The sequence below is a fragment of the Pseudorasbora parva genome, chromosome 13, assembly GCF_024679245.1.
Source record: "Pseudorasbora parva isolate DD20220531a chromosome 13, ASM2467924v1, whole genome shotgun sequence".
NCBI classification, from domain to species: Eukaryota; Metazoa; Chordata; class Actinopteri; order Cypriniformes; family Gobionidae; genus Pseudorasbora; species Pseudorasbora parva.
Window position 1 is genome coordinate 43,774,758 of NC_090184.1, and position 21,654 is coordinate 43,796,411.

The window sequence follows — 21,654 nt, forward strand, 5'->3', positions numbered from 1 at the left end:
TTGGACATTATTAGTTGACAACACATTGCATTTTTAGTTACTGTACTTTCTGACCTTCCAGACGTTTACTTGGACCCAAATGAAGGGCAGGTAGGCTTGAGTGGGCATCAAAAATCGCCAGATTCCTTGTGATCATTTTAATATTATCTCTTTTTGTTTCCGTCAGGATGATGATGATACCTATCTAGAGCCTGTCCCAGGTCAGTGCTCCATGATATTATAGAATGATAACATGACTTAAATCATATTTGCCATTCATTGTTGTTTTATTTTTTCCCCCAGAAACTCCTTCACCCCGAAACCCGATCCGTATGCCGATGCCCCCTAAAAGTATAGGACGAGACCCTCCACCACAATTGTACGTATGTCTAAATCAGGCAAACAAAAGTCCACCTTTGGTGAAAAACAAGTTTTTAATGTTGTCTATATGTCTTTGGAGTTTTTAATATGCTTTAAGACAAACCATGTGCACATTCATGTCAACACCATTATTAAGTATTTTCTCCTTAAAGTGGCAGTAAAAAAAAAAAAGAACGTTTAAAATCCCCAGTTTTTTTAATGTCACAAACTACCTTGTAACCAATCAGGTCAGTGTGTGGGCGGGGCTTTAGCATATCATTAACACTCAGTTTCAGTCAATCTCATGTCAATCTTGAGTACCTATAGAGTAGTATTGCATCCTTCATATCTCCGAAAAGTCGTTAGTTTTAGTTTTATTATATTTATAAAAGAAATATGGGCTGTACCGAGTCTTTCCGGAAAAAACGAGCGCCTGAAGGCGTATCGTGTGGGCGGAGCTAAAGAATGACGAGCGCGGAGCTACTGCACGAGAGCGTCTGAAAGCTGAAATCGTCAAGCATGGAAAAGAAAACTTTACCCTAAATAAACCATGGCTATCAATCAGATTCAACTAATACAGATATGATCCAGAATCAGATCCGGAGGCTGAAATAAATTGAACAGGAGAAACAACAGCAGGACGTCCGTCTCTGTGGTATGGACTGTATTTAGTGGCCTGTCAACATTTGCGTGTGTTTACTCGCAGTTTATGAGGACATGATTCGGTTTATGGACTATTGTATGCGACTAAACCTTAGCAGTAGCAAGCAAAACGGTTTTGCACGTCAGACTATTGTATAATGTTACATAGAAAAACAATGGAGTAGCGCATTTGAATGTGCTTTGTGTGAACATTTGAATCAAACAGACACCTATAGTGGTCAGCTAAACAAATATATTTAAACACACGCCATACATCGCATGCTTCATTAATAAATTAACTATACGATCGTGTTGTTTACTGATGTTTACACACGCAACGATAGCCAACTACACACAGATATTTGAAGCAGTTTTACTCACCACCAGGTTCCAAAGCACGATCGTGAACCTTTATAGTCACCGCTCCATCAAAAACACACTTCTTTGGTGACATTGTTGCTTTGGTGTAGTCCTGAGACAGCAGTGAGTGCAGTGTTTATGGGCGACATGCGTTTGCACTGTCTAGCTCTAGTCACGCGCGCGCACCCTACCGGGAGAAGAGCCCGTACGGCCCATACAAGGACCTTCAGCTCTATTAACGTCAAGCCGACCCATACTCGAAAAAAACTCTCTGAATCTTGTGAGAAACCGGAAGGAGTATTTTTGACACAGAAATACTCCATCAAACGTCCAACATTAGTTTTTGAAACTTTGTCTATGTTTAGGATGGGAATCCAAGTCTTTAACAGTGTAAAAAGCTCAGTATGCATGAAACAGCATTTCACCCCCCCTTTAACTATTCTCTGAAGCAGGAGAGTAGAGATGCTGGCTATACCAGGATATTTTTTTGTTGATATAAAAAATCGGGTACGTTTAGCAATATAGCAGGTGATTTATGTATATGATGTATATTATTAGGTTATGTTGAACTATTTACCTTTACTATTCTCCACTGATGTTCTGAATTGTTCAAAGTATTTCTGACTGATGGTGAATGGAAACATGGTTTGTGTAACATTAGCAACACATTATTAGCTGTTTGATAATGTAGTCAAAGGCTTATATTAATTATCGTAATGTGTGTTATGTTGTAAAGAGCAATACATAAAACTCATTAACATTTTGATACATTAAATTGTAGACGAACCTTTATGAATGTGTGGAGGTGGGGTTCATTTGCATATTCATGAATCCGTGTTTACTAAATAAAGCAAGGGTGTAGAGTTACATCCAAGCTATTTTAAGGCATGAATAAAAAAAATTACAAGGTCATTTTGTCATAATGTCATTTCGGTGCTCAAAGATGAGTTTTAAGGGCTACAATTATTGACTACAGTTGGACTTTATGTATTTATATATTTAATTAAATTACTATAGTTTGTATACGAACACACACATCCATACATGCGCGCACACACACACACGATTAGATAAAAAGATCAAATTTATCAGTTTGACACCACTAAATTATATATAAATATAATTTAGTGGTGTCAAATTTATTCATTTTATCTTTTTATCTAATCGTGTGTGTGTTTGTGCATGTATAATGTTAATTAAAAAAATAATAATTTTATATATATATATATATATATATATATATATATATATATATATATATATATATATATATATATATATATATATATATATATATATATATAAATAACAAAATAAATTGTTAAAATAAAATTATTTTAAATTTATATATATATATTATATATATATTTTAAAAACTAAATATATAAAAATTTAAAATAATGACAAAAATGCTAAAACTTTAACTAAAAAAAGTACAATTAAAACATATTAATAATAACAAAAGTAAAAGTGTTTCTAAAAATGAATGAATGAAACCAGAGTCTACAGAATATTAAAGAGACTCGGAGGCGGGAATCTCTTCAATTGGGCCAGTAGGAAACTGCCTAGCAACACCCTAGTAATCACCCAGAAACGCCTCACAACACGAGAACACTTTTACAACTGCATGGCAATGTGCTGCAACTGCTCAGAACGAATCTGACATGTGGTAGTGCATAGGTTTGCAAAGTCTAGTTTGGTAATGCTATTTCTTTTTGTCTTACAGAATAAAACCCCCGGTTCCCAGAGCCCATTCTGTGAGTACTGGACTAGTTTCACACACATGCATTCATTAGTGATCTTCTCTTGAGATCTGATTTATTTGTTGGTTTCCTCAGAGTTCGCTCCTGATCAGTGACAAAGGTTAGTGAGTTCCTCCACTTCACGCGTGTGTTTAACTCATGCACATGTACCGCTTTACTTGACATCTCATCTGATTGTTTAGCTCCGCCTCCAGAAGTTAAGCTCAGGAGTAGCACTCTTTCCGGCCAGCTGCCTCCTCCTGTATTAAACAGCAAACCAGTTCCTCCCATCATCGTCCCCAAAGAACTCAAGCCCAGGTGGGTCTGTCAAGCCTTTACAAGAAAACACTTCAGATATCTTTCACACTACACTCAAAAGAAAAAAATAAGAGTTTTTATATTGTGTTTAAAATATAAAGCCTGTTTTGGGTCCAGTAAGAATATTTGTGACACTGGTTCTTCCAACCTAGCCGATTCTCAGTCTATATTTTTCCCAATTTAAAGCAAAGAGTGAATTTCCATTAATCTAATGTGAAAATATTAAAAATGTTCAGTACGTATGTTTACATTGATTTCTATCCATGCTAAAGTTATTTAAAAGTTATTTTAGTATCATTATACATTACTAATATTTCAAATTCAGATTTTATTTATTTATCTATTAACATATTTAGTATATATATTTATTTACATATTATTCGTTTTTTCTACTTAATATTTTATATATATATGTGTGTGTGTGTGTGTGTGTGTGTGTGTGTGTGTGTGTGTGTGTGTGTGTGTGTGTGTGTGTGTGTGTGTGTGTGTGTTTATACAGTATGAAAATACACTTAGATGAAAATAAATAAAATATTAAATTAAAAATAAAATATTTAATACATATGTATGTGTGTGTGTGTGTGTGTGTGTGTGTGTGTGTGTGTGTGTGTGTGTGTGTGTGTGTGTGTGTGTGTGTGTGTGTGTGTGTGTATGTACGTTTGTATGCATGTAAAAAATGTCTAAGTAGTTTTATTTGTTTCCGATTATTTTGTTTGTTATTTTAGTACTTTTTAAATTGATTTATTTATTTTTTATAGTAATGTGAAATATAAGATGTGCATTTCTTTGTGACATTCACCTCTTCCTCTTCCTCGTCCGCTGGTGAACTCATGTTTCTGTAAATATGTTTCCAGCCCTCCTCCTCCTCAATCTCTGGACAGCACAGGTGATCCGATATTCAATAAGTCATTAAATATAAAGGATTATATTTTGTTATTTAAATCATATAGTCAAAATAATTTAATGTTTTTATCTTTTCTAATGCATCTGAATCCTGTATACATTTTTGTAACTGATATCATATGTCACATAAAAAAAAATATTGTTATCAGAATCAGTCATAATTTCCCTATCAGTTCTTCCCTAATTCATTTATGTTCTTTCCTCATACAGCGCTTTCTTTTGGAATGAAGCCAGCTGCACAGGTACACACACAGACACACACAGACACACACAGACACACACAGACACACACAGACACACACAGACACACACAGACACACACAGACACACACACACACACACACACACACACACACACACATACACACACGTTTGTTTTTGTGACATATGAGGACATTCCATAGTTGTAATGGTTTTTATACCGTACAAACCATATTTTCCATCCCCTTACACTGCCCCTAAACCTACCCATCACACACACACACACACACACACACACACACATACACACATACACACACAACCCCTAAACCTACCCATCACAGGAAACATTCTGCATTTTTACTTTCTAAAAAAAACTCCTCCTGTGTGATTTATAAGCCTTTTGAAAAGTGGGGCCATGGGTAATGTCCTCATATTACACCCTCTCCTGTAATACCTGTGTCATACCCATGGCATTATACACGTTTGTGTCCTCATATGTCACAAAACATGCCCACACACACACACCATCAACGTTTTATGTGATTGATGGCAAACTGCCGCTTTATTCAGTAACTGATTGGCTGACGGTTCTTGTCACGGTCAGGGGGCGGGGCTTCAGGACAGAGAGTGGTTTGCTGGAGTTTGTGACCGTAGGACTTCAGAGGAAACCGTGTTCAGGATTAACAAGGTGTGTCTGTGTTTTTGTGTGATTTCAATTTTATTTAAATGATTTCAATGTTTTTCATCCAAAGGGGAATCTTTAGGGGGGTTCTGAAAGTAAGTATTAAAATAAAATAGAAAATAACGTGTGTGTGTGTGTGTGTGTGTGTGTGTGTATGTATGTATGTATGTATGTATGTATGTATGTATGTATGTATGTATGTATATAAAATAATGCATGCATACTAAAACAATGCATACATATATATATATATATATATATATATATATATATATATATATATATATATATATATATATATATATATATATATATATATATATAATGTATGTGTATATATATATACATTTTAACGTTATTTTTAATGTTACTTTTATCGTACATTTAATTTATTTTCATCTAAATGGAAATGCTGTTCTGAAATTTACTAATAAAATAAAATATAAAATGTATATACAAAATAAAATTTAAAAAAACCATATATTCTCGAGTTAAAGTGATCCCAAGTAGCAGCGCTTCGCCTGTGCTTCCTCATAATATAGTCCCAAGTCAATATCTGCCTAGGAAATCCTCGTCTTAATGTGCATCACAGGCCACAAGAAGTAATTAGGTGGGTTTTTTTTTTTGATCACTTTTACTCGAGACATGCTAGCTGGCAACATAGGATTCCATTCATTATGCTAAGCTAAGCTAGCGGCGACCCTGTCAAACTAAAACAATGCATGCACTGAGACTAAAATGCATTTGCCCACATATCTAAATGTAGGAAAGAAGTTGAAAAAGCCCTATTTCTAAAAATGGTGGAGTGTTCCTTTAAACGAGTTTAAGGGTTTTAAGTTGTACATTTGCAGTCATTTCTCTTTTTTCGTTTTGCTCAAAGCACATTTGTGATGGTTGTCTGTATCCCTGTCATCACGCAGGACGGCACGTTTCTGGTCCGCTACAGTAACTCTCAGAATGACCGTCAGCCCTACACACTGGTGGTCCTCTACCGTCAGACCGTTTATAACATCCCTGTGCGCTTCCTGGAGGACTCAAAACACTACGCGCTGGGAAAAGAGGGAAAGAAGACGGAAGAGGTAGAGGAGAGAACGATCTGCTTGTGTCTGCATTCGCTGTGATGCTTGTCAGATTCACATGTTTTGGTGCAACTGTACGTGTGTTCACGCCACTTCGTAATTACCGTAAATAAAGCTCTGTATACTCTTTAATATCATTCTGCTGGGATGTCATTCACTGATCGGTCTTCACAGCGCCGCTTCAAGTCCAACACACCTTAAATCTGCAGTGGTCAGGTGGTATAAGTCACAGCTCTCAAAATAATGTGTGATTACGTGTTGTAATACAAATTATAAGCACGTGAAGGCTTTTTACAGTTCAGAATAGCTACGGTAATTACCAAATGGTGTGAACAAACAATGAATATAAGAGGAACTGTAGAGTGTGTGTGTTTGTTTGTCTGTGTGTGTGTATATATATATATATATGGATGGATGGATGGATGCACTTATGATGGATGGGTGGATGCACTTATATAATGAATGGATAGATGCACTTTTATGACGGATGGATGAATGCACTTATATGATGAATGGATAGATGCACTTTTATGATGGATGAATGAATGCACTTATGATGGATGGATAGAGGCACGTTTATGATGGATGAATGAATGCACTTATGATGGATGGATAGAGGCACGTTTATGATGGATGGGTGGATGCACTTATGACAGATGGATAGAGGCACGTTTATGATGGATGGGTGGATGCACTTATGATGGATGGATAGAGGCACGTTTATGATGGATGGGTGGATGCACTTATGATGGATGGATAGAGGCACGTTTATGATGGATGAATGAATGCACTTATGATGGATGGATAGAGGCACGTTTATGATGGATGGGTGGATGCACTTATGATGGATGGATAGAGGCACGTTTATGATGGATGAATGAATGCACTTATGATGGATGGATAGAGGCACGTTTATGATGGATGGGTGGATGCACTTATGATGGATGGATAGAGGCACGTTTATGATGGATGAATGAATGCACTTATGACAGATGGATAGAGGCACGTTTATGATGGATGGGTGGATGCACTTATGATGGATGGATAGAGGCACGTTTATGATGGATGGGTGGATGCACTTATGATGGATGGATAGAGGCACGTTTATGATGGATGAATGAATGCACTTATGATGGATGGATAGAGGCACGTTTATGATGGATGGGTGGATGCACTTATGATGGATGGATAGAGGCACGTTTATGATGGATGAATGAATGCACTTATGATGGATGGATAGAGGCACGTTTATGATGGATGGGTGGATGCACTTATGACAGATGGATAGAGGCACATTTATGATGGATGGGTGGATGCACTTATGACAGATGGATAGAGGCACGTTTATGATGGATGGGTGGATTCACTTATGACGGATGGATAGAGGCACGTTTATGATGGATGAATGAATGTACTTATGATGGATGGATAGAGGCACGTTTATGATGGATGAATGAATGTACTTATGATGGATGGATAGAGGCACGTTTATGATGGATGGATGCACTTATGACGGATGGATAGAGGCACGTTTATGATGGATGGATGGATGGATGCACTTATGATGGATGGGTGGATGCACTTATATGATGAATGGATAGATGCACGTTTATGATGGATAAATGCACTTCTGACGGATGGATGGATGGATGCACTTATGATGGATGGATGGATGCACTTATGATGAATGGATAGATGCACGTTTATGATGGATGAATGAATGCACTTATGATGGATGGATAGAGGCACGTTTATGATGGATGGGTGGATGCACTAATGACGGATGGATAGAGGCACGTTTATGATGGATGGATGGATGGGTGGATGCACTTATATGATGAATGGATAGATGCACGTTTATGATGGATGAATTAATGCACTTATGTTGGATGGATAGAGGCACGTTTATGATGGATGAATGAATGCACTTATGATGGATGGATAGAAGCACGTTTATGATGGATGGGTGGATGCACTTATGACGGATGGATAGAGGCACGTTTATGATGGATGGATGGATGCACTTATGATGGATAGATAGAGGCACGTTTATGATGGATGAATGAATGCACATTTATGATGGATGGATGGATGAATGCACTTATGATGGATGGATAGAGGCACGTTTATGATGGATGGATGGATGCACTTATGATGGATAGATAGAGGCACGTTTATGATGGATGAATGAATGCACATTTATGATGGATGGATGGATGTACTTTTATGATGGATGGGTGGATGCGCTTATGATGGATGGATGGATGGATGCACTTTTATGATGGATGGGTGGATGCACTTATGATGGATGAATGAATGCACTTATGATGGATGGATGAATGCACTTTTATGATGGATGGATGAATGCACTTATGATGGATGGATAGAGGCACGTTTATGATGGATGGGTGGATGCACTAATGACGGATGGATAGAGTCACGTTTATGATGGATGGGTGAATGCACTTATATGATGAATGGATAGATGCACTTTTATGATGGATGAATGAATGCACTTATGATGGATGGATAAAGGCACGTTTATGATGGATGAATGAATGCACTTATGATGGATGGATAGAGGCACGTTTTTGATGGATGAATGAATGCACTTATGATGGATGGATAGAGGCACGTTTATGATGGATGGGTGGATGCACTTATGACGGATGGATAGAGGCACGTTTTTGATGGATGAATGAATGCACTTATGATGGATGGATAGAGGCACGTTTATGATGGATGGGTGGATGCACTTATGACGGATGGATAGAGGCACGTTTATGATGGATGGATGGGTGGATGCACTTATATGATGAATGGATAGATGCACGTTTATGATGGATGAATGAATGCACTTATGATGGATGGATAGAGGCACGTTTATAATGGATGGGTGGATGCATTTATGATGGATGGATGGATGCACTTTTATGATGGATGAATGGATAGATGCACGTTTATGATGGATGAATGAATGCACTTATGACAGATGGATAGAGGCACGTTTATGATGGATGAATGAATGCACTTATGATGGATGGATAGAGGCACGTTTATGATGGATGGGTGGATGCACTTATGACGGATGGATAGAGGCACGTTTATGATGGATGGATGGGTGGATGCACTTATATGATGAATGGATAGATGCACGTTTATGATGGATGAATGAATGCACTTATGATGGATGGATAGAGGCACGTTTATGATGGATGAATGAATGCACTTATGATGGATGGATAGAGGCACGTTTATGATGGATGAATGAATGCACTTATGATGGATGGATAGAGGCACGTTTATGATGGATGGGTGGATGCACTTATGACGGATGGATAGAGGCACGTTTATGATGGATGGATGGATGCACTTATGATTGATGGGTGGATGCGCTTATGATGGATGGATGGATGGATGGATGCACTTTTATGATGGATGGATGGATGCACTTTTATGATGGATGGGTGGATGCGCTTATGATGGATGGATGGATGGATGGATGGATGGATGCACTTTTATGATGGATGGATGGATGCACTTTTATGATGGATGGGTGGATGCACTTTTATGATGGATGGATGGATGAATGCACTTTTATGATGGATGGATGGATGCACTTTTATGATGGATGAATGGATAGATGCACGTTTATGATGGATGAATGAATGCACTTATGACAGATGGATAGAGGCACGTTTATGATGGATGAATGAATGCACTTATGATGGATGGATAGAGGCACGTTTATGATGGATGAATGAATGCACTTATGATGGATGGATAGAGGCACGTTTATGATGGATGGATGGATGCACTTATGACAGATGGATAGAGGCACGTTTATGATGGATGAATGAATGCACTTATGATGGATGGATAGAGGCACGTTTATGATGGATGAATGAATGCACTTATGATGGATGGATAGAGGCACGTTTATGATGGATGGGTGGATGCACTTATGACGGATGGATAGAGGCACGTTTATGATGGATGGATGGATGCACTTATGATTGATGGGTGGATGCGCTTATGATGGATGGATGGATGGATGGATGCACTTTTATGATGGATGGATGGATGCACTTTTATGATGGATGGGTGGATGCGCTTATGATGGATGGATGGATGGATGGATGGATGCACTTTTATGATGGATGGATGGATGCACTTTTATGATGGATGGGTGGATGCACTTTTATGATGGATGGATGGATGAATGCACTTTTATGATGGATGGATGGATGCACTTTTATGATGGATGGATGAATGCCCTTTTATGATGGATGGATGAATGCACTTTTATGATGGATGGGTGGATGCACTTATGATGGATGGATGGATGGATGCACTTTTATGATGGATGGATGGATGAATGCACTTTTATGATGGATGGATGAATGCACTTATATGATGAATGGATAGATGCACTTTTATGATGGATGAATGAATGCACTTATGATGGATGGATAGAGGCACGTTTATGATGGATGAATGAATGCACTTATGATGGATGGATAGAGGCACGTTTATGATGGATGAATGAATGCACTTATGATGGATGGATAGAGGCACGTTTATGATGGATGAATGAATGCACTTATGATGGATGGTAGGGCTGCACGATATTGAAGAAAAATGCGATATGCATTACCTTGTTAAATAATGCAATATTCGATATGCGATACGATATTGTAATTAGTGAGTAAAATCTATTTAAATTACTTTTTTTTTAAATATTTAAAAACTAAGAATGATACCATTTATGCGTTTCATATTCTTTCTGGGAAAAGAAAGTATCGCTACAACTTTTGAAAGCGGCCCAAAGTGTTTTAGCAAAAATTAATGTCACAAATCTAAAAATATAATTTTAACATTACTGTAAACAAACAAAACATGTTATGTAGACACAAAACTGAACTGAAGGGATCACACGCTTTATGAGAGGTGGCTTGTGCGCACGTTTCAGTGTATGCTTCAGACAGCGCGAGACTGCAAGGAGTTTTCGCAAGTTACTGTGTTTAATAACTCTTTTTTTTAACATCAAGAAAGTCACATAAGTAACAGTCGTGTGCATTCAGCTGCGACCTTAAACGTACGCTTTTCACAATGGTAAAGTAGCCTATTATAATCATTCAGATATTGCGTACCGTTGCGATATGCATATCGCGATATATACATTTGCGATATTTCGATAATTTCGATATATTGCGCAGCCCTAATGGATGGATAGAGGAACGTTTATGATGGATGAATGAATGCACTTATGATGGATGGATAGAGGCACGTTTATGATGGATGGGTGGATGCACTTATGATGGATGGGTGAATCACTTATATGATGAATGGATAGATGCACTTTTATGATGGATGAATGAATGCACTTATGATGGATGGATAGAGGCACGTTTATGATGGATGAATGAATGCACTTATGATGTATGGATAGAGGCACGTTTATGATGGATGAATGAATGCACTTATGATGGATGGATAGAGGCACGTTTATGATGGATGGGTGGATGCACTTATGACGGATGGATAGAGGCACGTTTATGATGGATGGATGGATGCACTTATGATGGATGGGTGAATGCACTTTTATGATGGATGGATGAATGCACTTTTATGATGGATGGATGGATGGATGCACTTTTATGATGGATGGGTGGATGCGCTTTTGATGGATGGATGGATGGATGCACTTTTATGATGGATGGGTGGATGCACTTATGATGGATGGATGGATGGATGCACTTTTATGATGGATGGATGGATGCACTTTTATGATGGATGCACTTTTATGATGGATGGGTGGATGCACTTTTATGATGGATCGGTGGATGCACTTATGATGGATGGATGGATGGATGCACTTTTATGATGGATGGGTGCACTTTTATGATGGATGGATGGATGCACTTTTATGATGGATGGGTGCACTTTTATGATGGATGAATGCACTTTTATGATGGATGGATGAATGCACTTTTATGATGGATGGATGGATGGATGGATGGATGCACTTTTATGATGGATGGATGAATGCACTTATGATGGATGGATGAATGCACTTTTATGATGGATGGATGGATGGATGGATGCACTTTTATGATGGATAGATGCACTTTTATGATGGATGGATGGATGGATGCACTTTTATGATGGATGGATAGAGGCACTTATGATGATGGATGCACTTTTATGATGGATGGATGCTCTTTTATGATTGGATGGATGGATGCTCTTTTATGATGGATGGATGGATGCACTTATGATGGATGGAGAGATGCACTTTTATGATGGATGGATGGATGCACTTTTATGATGGATGGGTGGATGCACTTTTATGATGGATGGAGAGATGCACTTTTATGACGGATGGGTGGATGCACTTTTATGACGGATGGGTGGATGCACTTTTATGACGGATGGGTGGATGCACTTTTATGATGGATGGAGAGATGCACTTTTATGATGGATGGATGGATGCACTTATGATGGATGGATGGATGCACTTTTATGATGGATGGATGCACTTATGATGGATGGAGAGATGCACTTTTATGATGGATGGATGGATGCACTTTTATGATGGATGGATGCACTTATGATGGTTGGAGAGATGCACTTTTATGATGGATGGATGCACTTATGATGGTTGGAGAGATGCACTTTTATGATGGATGGATGCACTTATGATGGATGGATGGATGCACTTTTATGATGGATGGATGGATGCACTTTTATGATGGGTGGATGCACTTTTGATGGATGGAGAGATGCACTTATGATGGATGGAGAGATGCACTTTTATGATGGATGGAGAGATGCACTTTTATGATGATGGATGGATGCACTTTTATGATGGATGGATGGATGCACTTTTATGATGATGGATGGATGCACTTTTATGATGGATGGAGAGATGCACTTTTATGATGGATGGATGGATGCACTTTTATGATGGATGGATGCATTTATGATGGATGGATGGATGCACTTTTTTGATGGATGGGTGGATGCACTTTTATGATGGATGGAGAGATGCACTTTTATGACGGATGGGTGGATGCACTTTTATGACGGATGGGTGGATGCACTTTTATGATGGATGGATAGATGCACTTTTATGATGGATGGATGCACTTATGATGGATGGATGGATGCACTTTTATGATGGATGGATGCACTTATGATGGATGGATAGATGCACTTTTATGATGGATGGATGGATGCACTTTTATGATGGATGGATGCACTTATGATGGTTGGAGAGATGCACTTTTATGATGGATGGATGGATGCACTTTTATGATGGATGGATGGATGCACTTTTATGATGGGTGGATGCACTTATGATGGATGGAGAGATGCACTTAGGATGGATGGAGAGATGCACTTTTATGATGATGGATGGATGCACTTATGATGGATGGATGGATGCACTTTTATGATGGATGGATGGATGCACTTTTATGATGGGTGGATGCACTTATGATGGATGGAGAGATGCACTTATGATGGATGGAGAGATACATTTATGATGGCTGGAGAGATGCACTTATGATGGATGGATGGATGCACTTTTATGATGGGTGGATGCACTTATGATGGATGGAGAGATGCACTTACGATGGATGGAGAGATGCACTTTTATGATGGATGGAGAGATGCACTTTTATGATGGATGGAGAGATGCACTTTTATGATGATGGATGAATGCACTTTTATGATGGATGGATGCACTTATGATGGATGGATGGATGCACTTTTATGATGGATGGAGAGATGCACTTTTATGATGGATGGATGGATGGATGCACTTTTATGATGGGTGGATGCACTTATGATGGATGGAGAGATGCACTTTTATGATGGATGGGTGGATGCACTTATGATGGATGGAAAGAGGCACTTTTATGATGGATGGATGGATGGATGCACTTATGATGGATGGATAGATGTACTTTTATGATGGATGGATGGATGGATGGGTGGATGCACTTTTATGATGGGTGGATGCACTTATGATGGATGGAGAGATGCACTTATGATGGATGGAGAGATGCACTTATGATGGCTGGAGAGATGCACTTTTATGATGGGTGGATGCACTTATGATGGATGGAGAGATGCACTTACGATGGATGGAGAGATGCACTTTTATGATGGATGTAGAGATGCACATTTATGATGATGGATGGATGCACTTTTATGATGGATGGAGAGATGCACTTTTATGATGGATGGATGGATGGATGGATGGATGCACTTTTATGATGGGTGGATGCACATATGATGGATGGAGAGATGCACTTTTATGATGGATGGATGGATGCACTTTTATGATGAATGGATGGATGCACTTTTATGAGGGATGGATGGATGGATGGATGGATGGATGGATGCACTTTTATGATGGATGGATGAATGCACTTATGATGGATGGATAGAGGCACTTTTATGATGGATGGATGGATGCACTTATGATGGATGGATAGATGCACTTTTATGATGGATGGATGGATGGATGCACTTTTATGATGGATGGATGGATGGATGGATGGATGGATGCACTTATGATGAATGGATGCACTTTTATAATGGATGGATGGATGCACTTTTATGATGGATGGATGGATGGATGCACTTATGATGGATGGATAGATGCACTTTTATGATGGATGGATGGATGGATGCACTTTTATGATGGATGGATGGATGGATGGATGGATGCACTTATGATGAATGGATGCACTTTTATAATGGATGGATGGATGCACTTTTATGATGGATGGATGGATGGATGCACTTTTATGATGGATGGGTGGATGCACTTTTATGATGGATGGGTGGATGCACTTTTATGATGGATGGGTGGATGCACTTATGATGGATGGATGGATGCACTTTTATGATGGATGGGTGGATGCACTTATGATGGATGGATGGATGCACTTTTATGATGGATGGATGGATGCACTTTTATGATGGATGGTTGGATGCACTTATGATGGATGGATGGAGGCACTTTTATGATGGATGTGTAACGACAATGACTGTGAGTTTAATATCTCGGGGAATAATTAACTCAAAAGGGATTTAATATTCAATATTCATGAATTTATGAATATAATTTGCTAGTCGTTCATTACGTATTAAAATTTTCCGATAGGGAAAAATGTTTAATTAAATACAAGTAACCCTTTAAGGAATTGCTTGAAATTATCCTACTAAGTTTGTCCACCAAATTAGTTATAGACTTTTCAAATCAATTCTCAATAAGGGATTACTGCTTTACGAGCGCATAAGAAACATTAACTTTACTGATCAGGACAAGTTCAATATTTCAAATGGTCATACAGTTTACTTTACTAAAATAGTAGCATAAGCAGTTAGGTAACGTTAGATCGTAAGTCTCATTGACTTTGTGTATGTGGAAGAATAACAGATTCAACTCATTTAATGTCTTTTGGAGGTTTAATAAACACAGACTAAAATTAACACTACAATTCACACAGAAAGTACACACTAAATATGCATCAAGAGAGTAGAAATATAGATAGTAACGAAAGGATACATAAACGAGAATAACGAATAGACTAAAATTAGAGAGATAAGAGAGAGAGAGAGAGAGAGAGAGAGAGAGAGAGAGAGAGAGAGAGATGAGACAAAGAATTAGGGATGAGAAGCAGCTTTCCTTCAGTTCATCAAATACAACCTTCACGGAGTTAACTTGTCCCAACGGGAAAATAACACACCCTCTTAACCGCAGTTTGAATTTGGAAAATAAGAATACTTGCTTTAGTTTTGGCTTCTCGCGTGTGTGCGTGTGTTCCGAGTTCAAATGTCCTGCGTGTCCGGCGGTTCTTTCCGAGGTCGGGGGGAGCGGCTGGTTGCTCTAGAGATGCTCCGTGTTCTCCTTCTGAAGAATGCCCTTGGGGCTAGTAAGTTGATGAGGCAGTCGGGAAGCGAGGAGAAGAGGATTGTGGAAGAGCGGATTGTAGAAGAGAAGATTTCGGAAGAGATGGATGGTAGAAGACTAGAAGAGAGAGATTGTTGTCTCCACTGGTCTTTTAAGACAATTAATCCACGCCCCCTTCTGGGTTAGTTTACCCAATCCAGAGGGTGAATTCTGAGCGGGAAAAGTTCTCTTTGTCTTGGTTTACAACCTGCTTTGCATGTTTCTGAGGTGTCGTAAAGGGGTGTTGATTTTGTATGGTTTTACTCCCAAGTTTGCTAAACATATTAATGATTCATTTCATAATCCCATTTTGTGCATCGTTGAGTAAGTCGAAGAAATAGGAATATTTAGATATCAAACACCCTATGGCTGGGAGATATTAAAACAGAGATACATTCTTACACAGAAATACAAGCATTTAAAATGAACTTACATTGTTTCTACACCATGATTGAGTAGGCATGAGTCAAGGAGCATGCATATACACACCAAGATACCTCGTATACAGTCTAGAATAGTCTTAATTAAAGCTTCATAAGGAATGTGTGTGTGTGTTTGTGAGTCCGTGTGTATTGACAGGAATCTTGGCGCCTTTCTGTCTGGGAGAATGTAAGAGGGGGGGAACAGGGTTCGAGTCATGTGACCCGATCACTGCCTGTTTTATTTTGACTGGGTCGTAAAGCTGTCGAAGATGTCACTTCCCCAGACTCTGTGGCGTGGGCTCTTAATTTACATGCGGCTAAAAGCTACCCCCCCCCCCCCTTTTTACAATCAACATTGAGTTCATCTTTGATCCTCATTGTAAGAGACCACAGACGCTACAGATGGATGGATGCACTTTTATGATGGATTGATGGATGCACTTTTATGATGGATGGATGCACTTTTATGATGGATTAAAAATCTAATAGAGCGCTCATTACAAAAATGAAACCACCGTGCGTCAAAATCGCGTCCAGTGTGAAAGGGCCTTAAAGGTGCACTATGCAGCTTTCCGTCCACTGGAGGGCGCCTATTCTAAACAAAGGCGTAGTTTGATGACGGCAGGTGTGAGCGCAGCATCTTGGGACATGTGGTCTTCGCCTCACAGCCGGTGGAAAATAGGACTCGGGCAGAAATCACGTTCATGCATGCGGTTATTAACGTTACTGTAGTGTAAAGCAGAGCAGGACCGAGTGTTGAGGAGCTGAGCACGGCCGCTGGAGCGATTGGTTATTAACGTTACTGTAGTGAAGCAGAGCAGGAGCGAGTGTTGAGGAGCTGAGCACGGCTGCTGGAGCGATTGGTTATTAACGTTACTGTAGTGAAGCAGAGCAGGACCGAGTGTTGAGGAGCTGAGCACGGCTGCTGGAGCGATTGGTTATTAACGTTACTGTAGAGAAGCAGAGCAGGACCGAGTGTTGAGGAGCTGAGCACGGCCGCTGGAGCGATTGGTTATTAACGTTACTGTAGTGAAGCAGAGCAGGAGCGAGTGTTGAGGAGCTGAGTACGGCCGCTGGAGCGATTGGTTATTAACGTTACTGTAGTGAAGCAGAGCAGGACCGAGTGTTGAGGAGCTGAGCACGGCTGCTGGAGCGATTGGTTATTAACGTTACTGTAGTGTAAAGCAGAGCAGGACCGAGTGTTGAGGAGCTGAGCACGGCCGCTGGAGCGATTGTTAAATGAACGGCTCGCGAACCCCGGGACTTTTATTATGACACGACACAGTCATCGGGTGCCTGCACTGATCCGCTCTTCCGGTTATGATTATAAGGCAGTGGCGTAACTTTGTTTTAAAAAGTGGGTGGGACATAAATTGCGTATCATATGCACGCGAAAAACTGTGTACTATATGCACGCCAAAGCTCATTTTGACGTAAGAGGGGCGCTCATACGTCAAAATGAGCTTTGCCGTTCATATGGTAGGCAGTTTTTCGCGTGCATATGATACGCACTATATGGCGTATTAAGGGGGGTGGCATTGCTGATACAATGTTAAATCAGATGTAAAATATGTACAATAACAATTGCAGAAAAATTTCTATTAAGATGTCCAGAAATCAATTAAATAGTTCATTTATTGATATAGATCTCGTTTAATTATAGCATCTAAACACAATATAGCGTTGTGCCAAGATTTTTCACGTGAATAAAGGCAAATAGATTTGCACACTTTGCTTATCCCTGGTCTAGTCTGTGAAACTTGTCTCGTTTCTAATCTGCCCTCGTAGCCTATTTTTCTCTCATCAAAACTGAATACCATCAGTGGTTGTACGTCAAGAGCAGGGACAGTTTTTGTGCATTTTGTTTCGTGACCTGACCGGAACAAGTCTCTGCAACGGCGTTAAGCGTTAGATTAAAGCGCTCGTCTGTGTGAAGACTGCATGAGCCGCGAGAGAAATCTGCAGCACTGATAACAGCGGACACGGGCGCCAGATCGCCTCTTATTTAACAAACGAACAAAATGATACTCTTCTAGTTAACCAGAGATGTTTTGTTTGTATTAGTTTGGTTCATCCGTGAAGCAAGATGTTTTAAAAAAGTGGTGGGGACATGTCCCACCCGTCCCACCCGCAAATTACGCCTATGTTATGAGGTAATGCAGCTCTGTTTATCAAAGTAGATACATTTAAGTGTGTTGTAAATGATGTTATGACGTTACTCCGTGCGTTCACTTGTTCACACTGCTAAGAGTAAAGCGCTTCTGCCAAATAAAACCCGAAACCGAGGGTAGCGCAGATATGACGCCATTGACAGGCGACTCCCTCAAACGCTATGCTGACACGTCCCGGCCCTTAGTTAAAATAGCAATTTTCTCACAGTTTACAAATAGTTGGAAACATTTGGGATATTGTAGGTACTCAACTGAACAAAACATATAACACTGGCCTAGTGGTTTTTGGATAATTTACTGCAAAAATACTACATAGTGCACCTTTAACAGTAAATATTGAGTTCTGATAATCTCCATCTTTGTGTTCCAGCTCTTCGGCAGTTTGCAGGAGATGATCTCGCACCACATGAAGAACCCGCTTCTGCTGATCGACCGTAAGAGTCAAGCTAAACACAGCACGCTCCTCTCTCACGCCGTACGGCCCTAACGCCCCTCACACACACCTCACACTCCACACTTATTTATACCGTTAGGATGTGTGTCTCGTCTTCAGGACCTTTCATGTTTGGGGATTTTATGTGGTGTCTTTGTAGTTGAACTAAACTCTCACATATATGATGTTTACAGGGCATCTTGTCTTAGTGTAAAATAGTTTTAATAAAGGGAAAAATACAACATGTGACTTTTCTGGCAGTTTTTATCATCACACAAACATGATTACAATCAGAATGATTCATGTCAGTGTTGTGGAGCTGTAATAGTAATGTTAAGTGGCTAAACAGTTACATTGTTCAAAAAGAAATCAGGTCTCCAATTGAACATTTTCAAGTGATTGATGACATCAAAAATGTGAATTTAATTTCTGTGAATTACATTCACAGAATTTCAATTCGGCCAACTGAAAAATGTAGATGTGATCAGTTTCGAGAATTTTAAATTGGAGACATTATTTATTTTTATTTTTTACAGTGTATTTATCAATATCAAGATTTTCATATTAATGCTTATTTGAAAGATCTTTGAAACATTGATGGATATTTCAAACAACACCAAGCTACTCTACATATCCAAAACTGTTACAATGGCATACTTTTTTTAATAGAGAGATCATGAAACTACTGTTCATATACTATGGTATCTATGGGCATGTCAAGGAATACTATGGTATGTTATTGTTTGGTTTAATGCAGGGGTCCCCAAACTCGGTGTCCTAAACACTGTCCTGCACAGTTTAGCTCAGATGCCCAAACTAGGGCCTGAATAACCTTTGATTTGGCCCGAGAGAGAGAGAGAGAGAGAGAGAAAGAGAGAGAGAGAGAGAGAGAGAGAGAGAGAGAGAGAGAGAGAGAGAGAGAGAGAGAGAGAGAGAGAGAGAGAGAGAGAGAGAGAGAGAGAGAGAGAGAGAGAGAGAGAGAGAGAGAGAGAGAGAGAGAGAGAGAGAGGCTCTCAAGAGACACGCTATAAAATTCCACATATTTGAGACCTTCAACACAGAGACCTTCAACACAGATTGTAATTTCTAACTTGACATAATTTCGTACAACTGAGTAAAAAAAACTACAACTGAGTGGACTGAAATTAAATGTAAGTAAATAAATTAAAATATATATTGTAAATGCACAATTCAGGGTGCGGCACTGCGTGCTTTGCGACCCGACACAACGTCAATAAACGTCATCAAATGAAACACAATAATGGAGAAATCAAGGCAGCGGCACACAGATGAGAAATTTTAAAAAAGCTTGGCAAGATGAGTTTTTACTCAGAAGTCCAATCAAAGGCAGTGTGTCTAGTTTGCAAACAGTCTGCTCTTATTTTAATAGAGTACAATATCCGTCATCATTATGAATCTGGATCAGTGTGTATTTGGCATTGAACTGTATTTTACGTTAAACACTTGGGGATTGTTGCCCCTTTAATTGTTTATTTAAAATGCAACACTTTACAAATAAGACTGCATTAGTCAGATTAAAGCTGTTTTATATTTATTTTAAACATTATGAAATAAATAAACCCATAGCAACTTTAATGTAATACAGTTTGATTTATGATAAAAAATTATTAAACATTATTTAATTTTTGGCCCTTCATAGGAAAAAGTTTGGGCACCCCTGGTTTAGCTCCAACCCCAATCAAACAAATCTGAAACAGCTAATCAATGCATTTATAGGCATTGATTAGCTGCACTCTAAAAAATGCTGGGTTAAAAACAACCCAAGGTGGGTTGAAAATGGACTAACCCAGCAATAGGGTTGTTTTAACCCAACGGTTTAGTTGTTTTAACCTCACAATTGGGTTGTTTTAACCCAGCCGTTGGGTTAAATGTTGCTTAAGACAACCCTATTGCTGGGTTAAGACGAGACGACCCAATTGCTGGGTTAAGATAACCCTATTGCTGGGTTAAGACAACCCTATTGCTGGGTTAAGACGACCCTATTGCTGGGTTAAGACGACCCAATTGCTGGGTTAAGACGACCCTATTGCTGGGTTAAGACGACCCAATTGCTGGGTTAGTCCATTTTCAACCCAACTTGGGTTGTTTTTAGTCCAGCATTTTTTAGAGTGTGGTTCAGGAGTGTTTGATTGGGGTTGGAGCTAAACTGTGCAGGACCGTGGCCCTCCAGGACTGAGATTGGGGACCCCTGGTTTAATGCATGATTGTGTTTAATGTATAATGCTGTTATCAGTTACTAAAAACATTTCTGGTAATTGAAATAAAATGTTAAATAAAATAAGGGCAACTGTGTTTGTTACATGTACCTTTTGTAGTAATGACAGTAAGTTATGCATATTTACATGCAAATAACCCTCAAACAAAGCCT

General features: G+C 39.1%; 1 protein-coding gene across 1 annotated transcript in view; it reads left to right on the forward strand.

Annotated features, from left to right (window-relative positions):
• si:dkeyp-117b11.1 (B-cell linker protein) overlaps positions 1-20,231 on the forward strand; it is a 27,783-nt gene extending 7,552 nt beyond the window's left edge. The window contains exons 9-19 of the mRNA XM_067414539.1: positions 62-90; positions 167-200; positions 283-358; positions 3,068-3,098; positions 3,180-3,204; positions 3,287-3,401; positions 4,256-4,287; positions 4,515-4,546; positions 5,113-5,196; positions 6,111-6,269; positions 19,203-20,231. Coding sequence (XP_067270640.1) covers positions 62-90; positions 167-200; positions 283-358; positions 3,068-3,098; positions 3,180-3,204; positions 3,287-3,401; positions 4,256-4,287; positions 4,515-4,546; positions 5,113-5,196; positions 6,111-6,269; positions 19,203-19,319 — 734 coding nt within the window. The 3' untranslated portion in view covers positions 19,320-20,231. The remainder of the gene's footprint in view (positions 1-61; positions 91-166; positions 201-282; positions 359-3,067; positions 3,099-3,179; positions 3,205-3,286; positions 3,402-4,255; positions 4,288-4,514; positions 4,547-5,112; positions 5,197-6,110; positions 6,270-19,202) is intronic.
• The last annotated feature ends 1,423 nt before the right edge of the window (positions 20,232-21,654 follow it).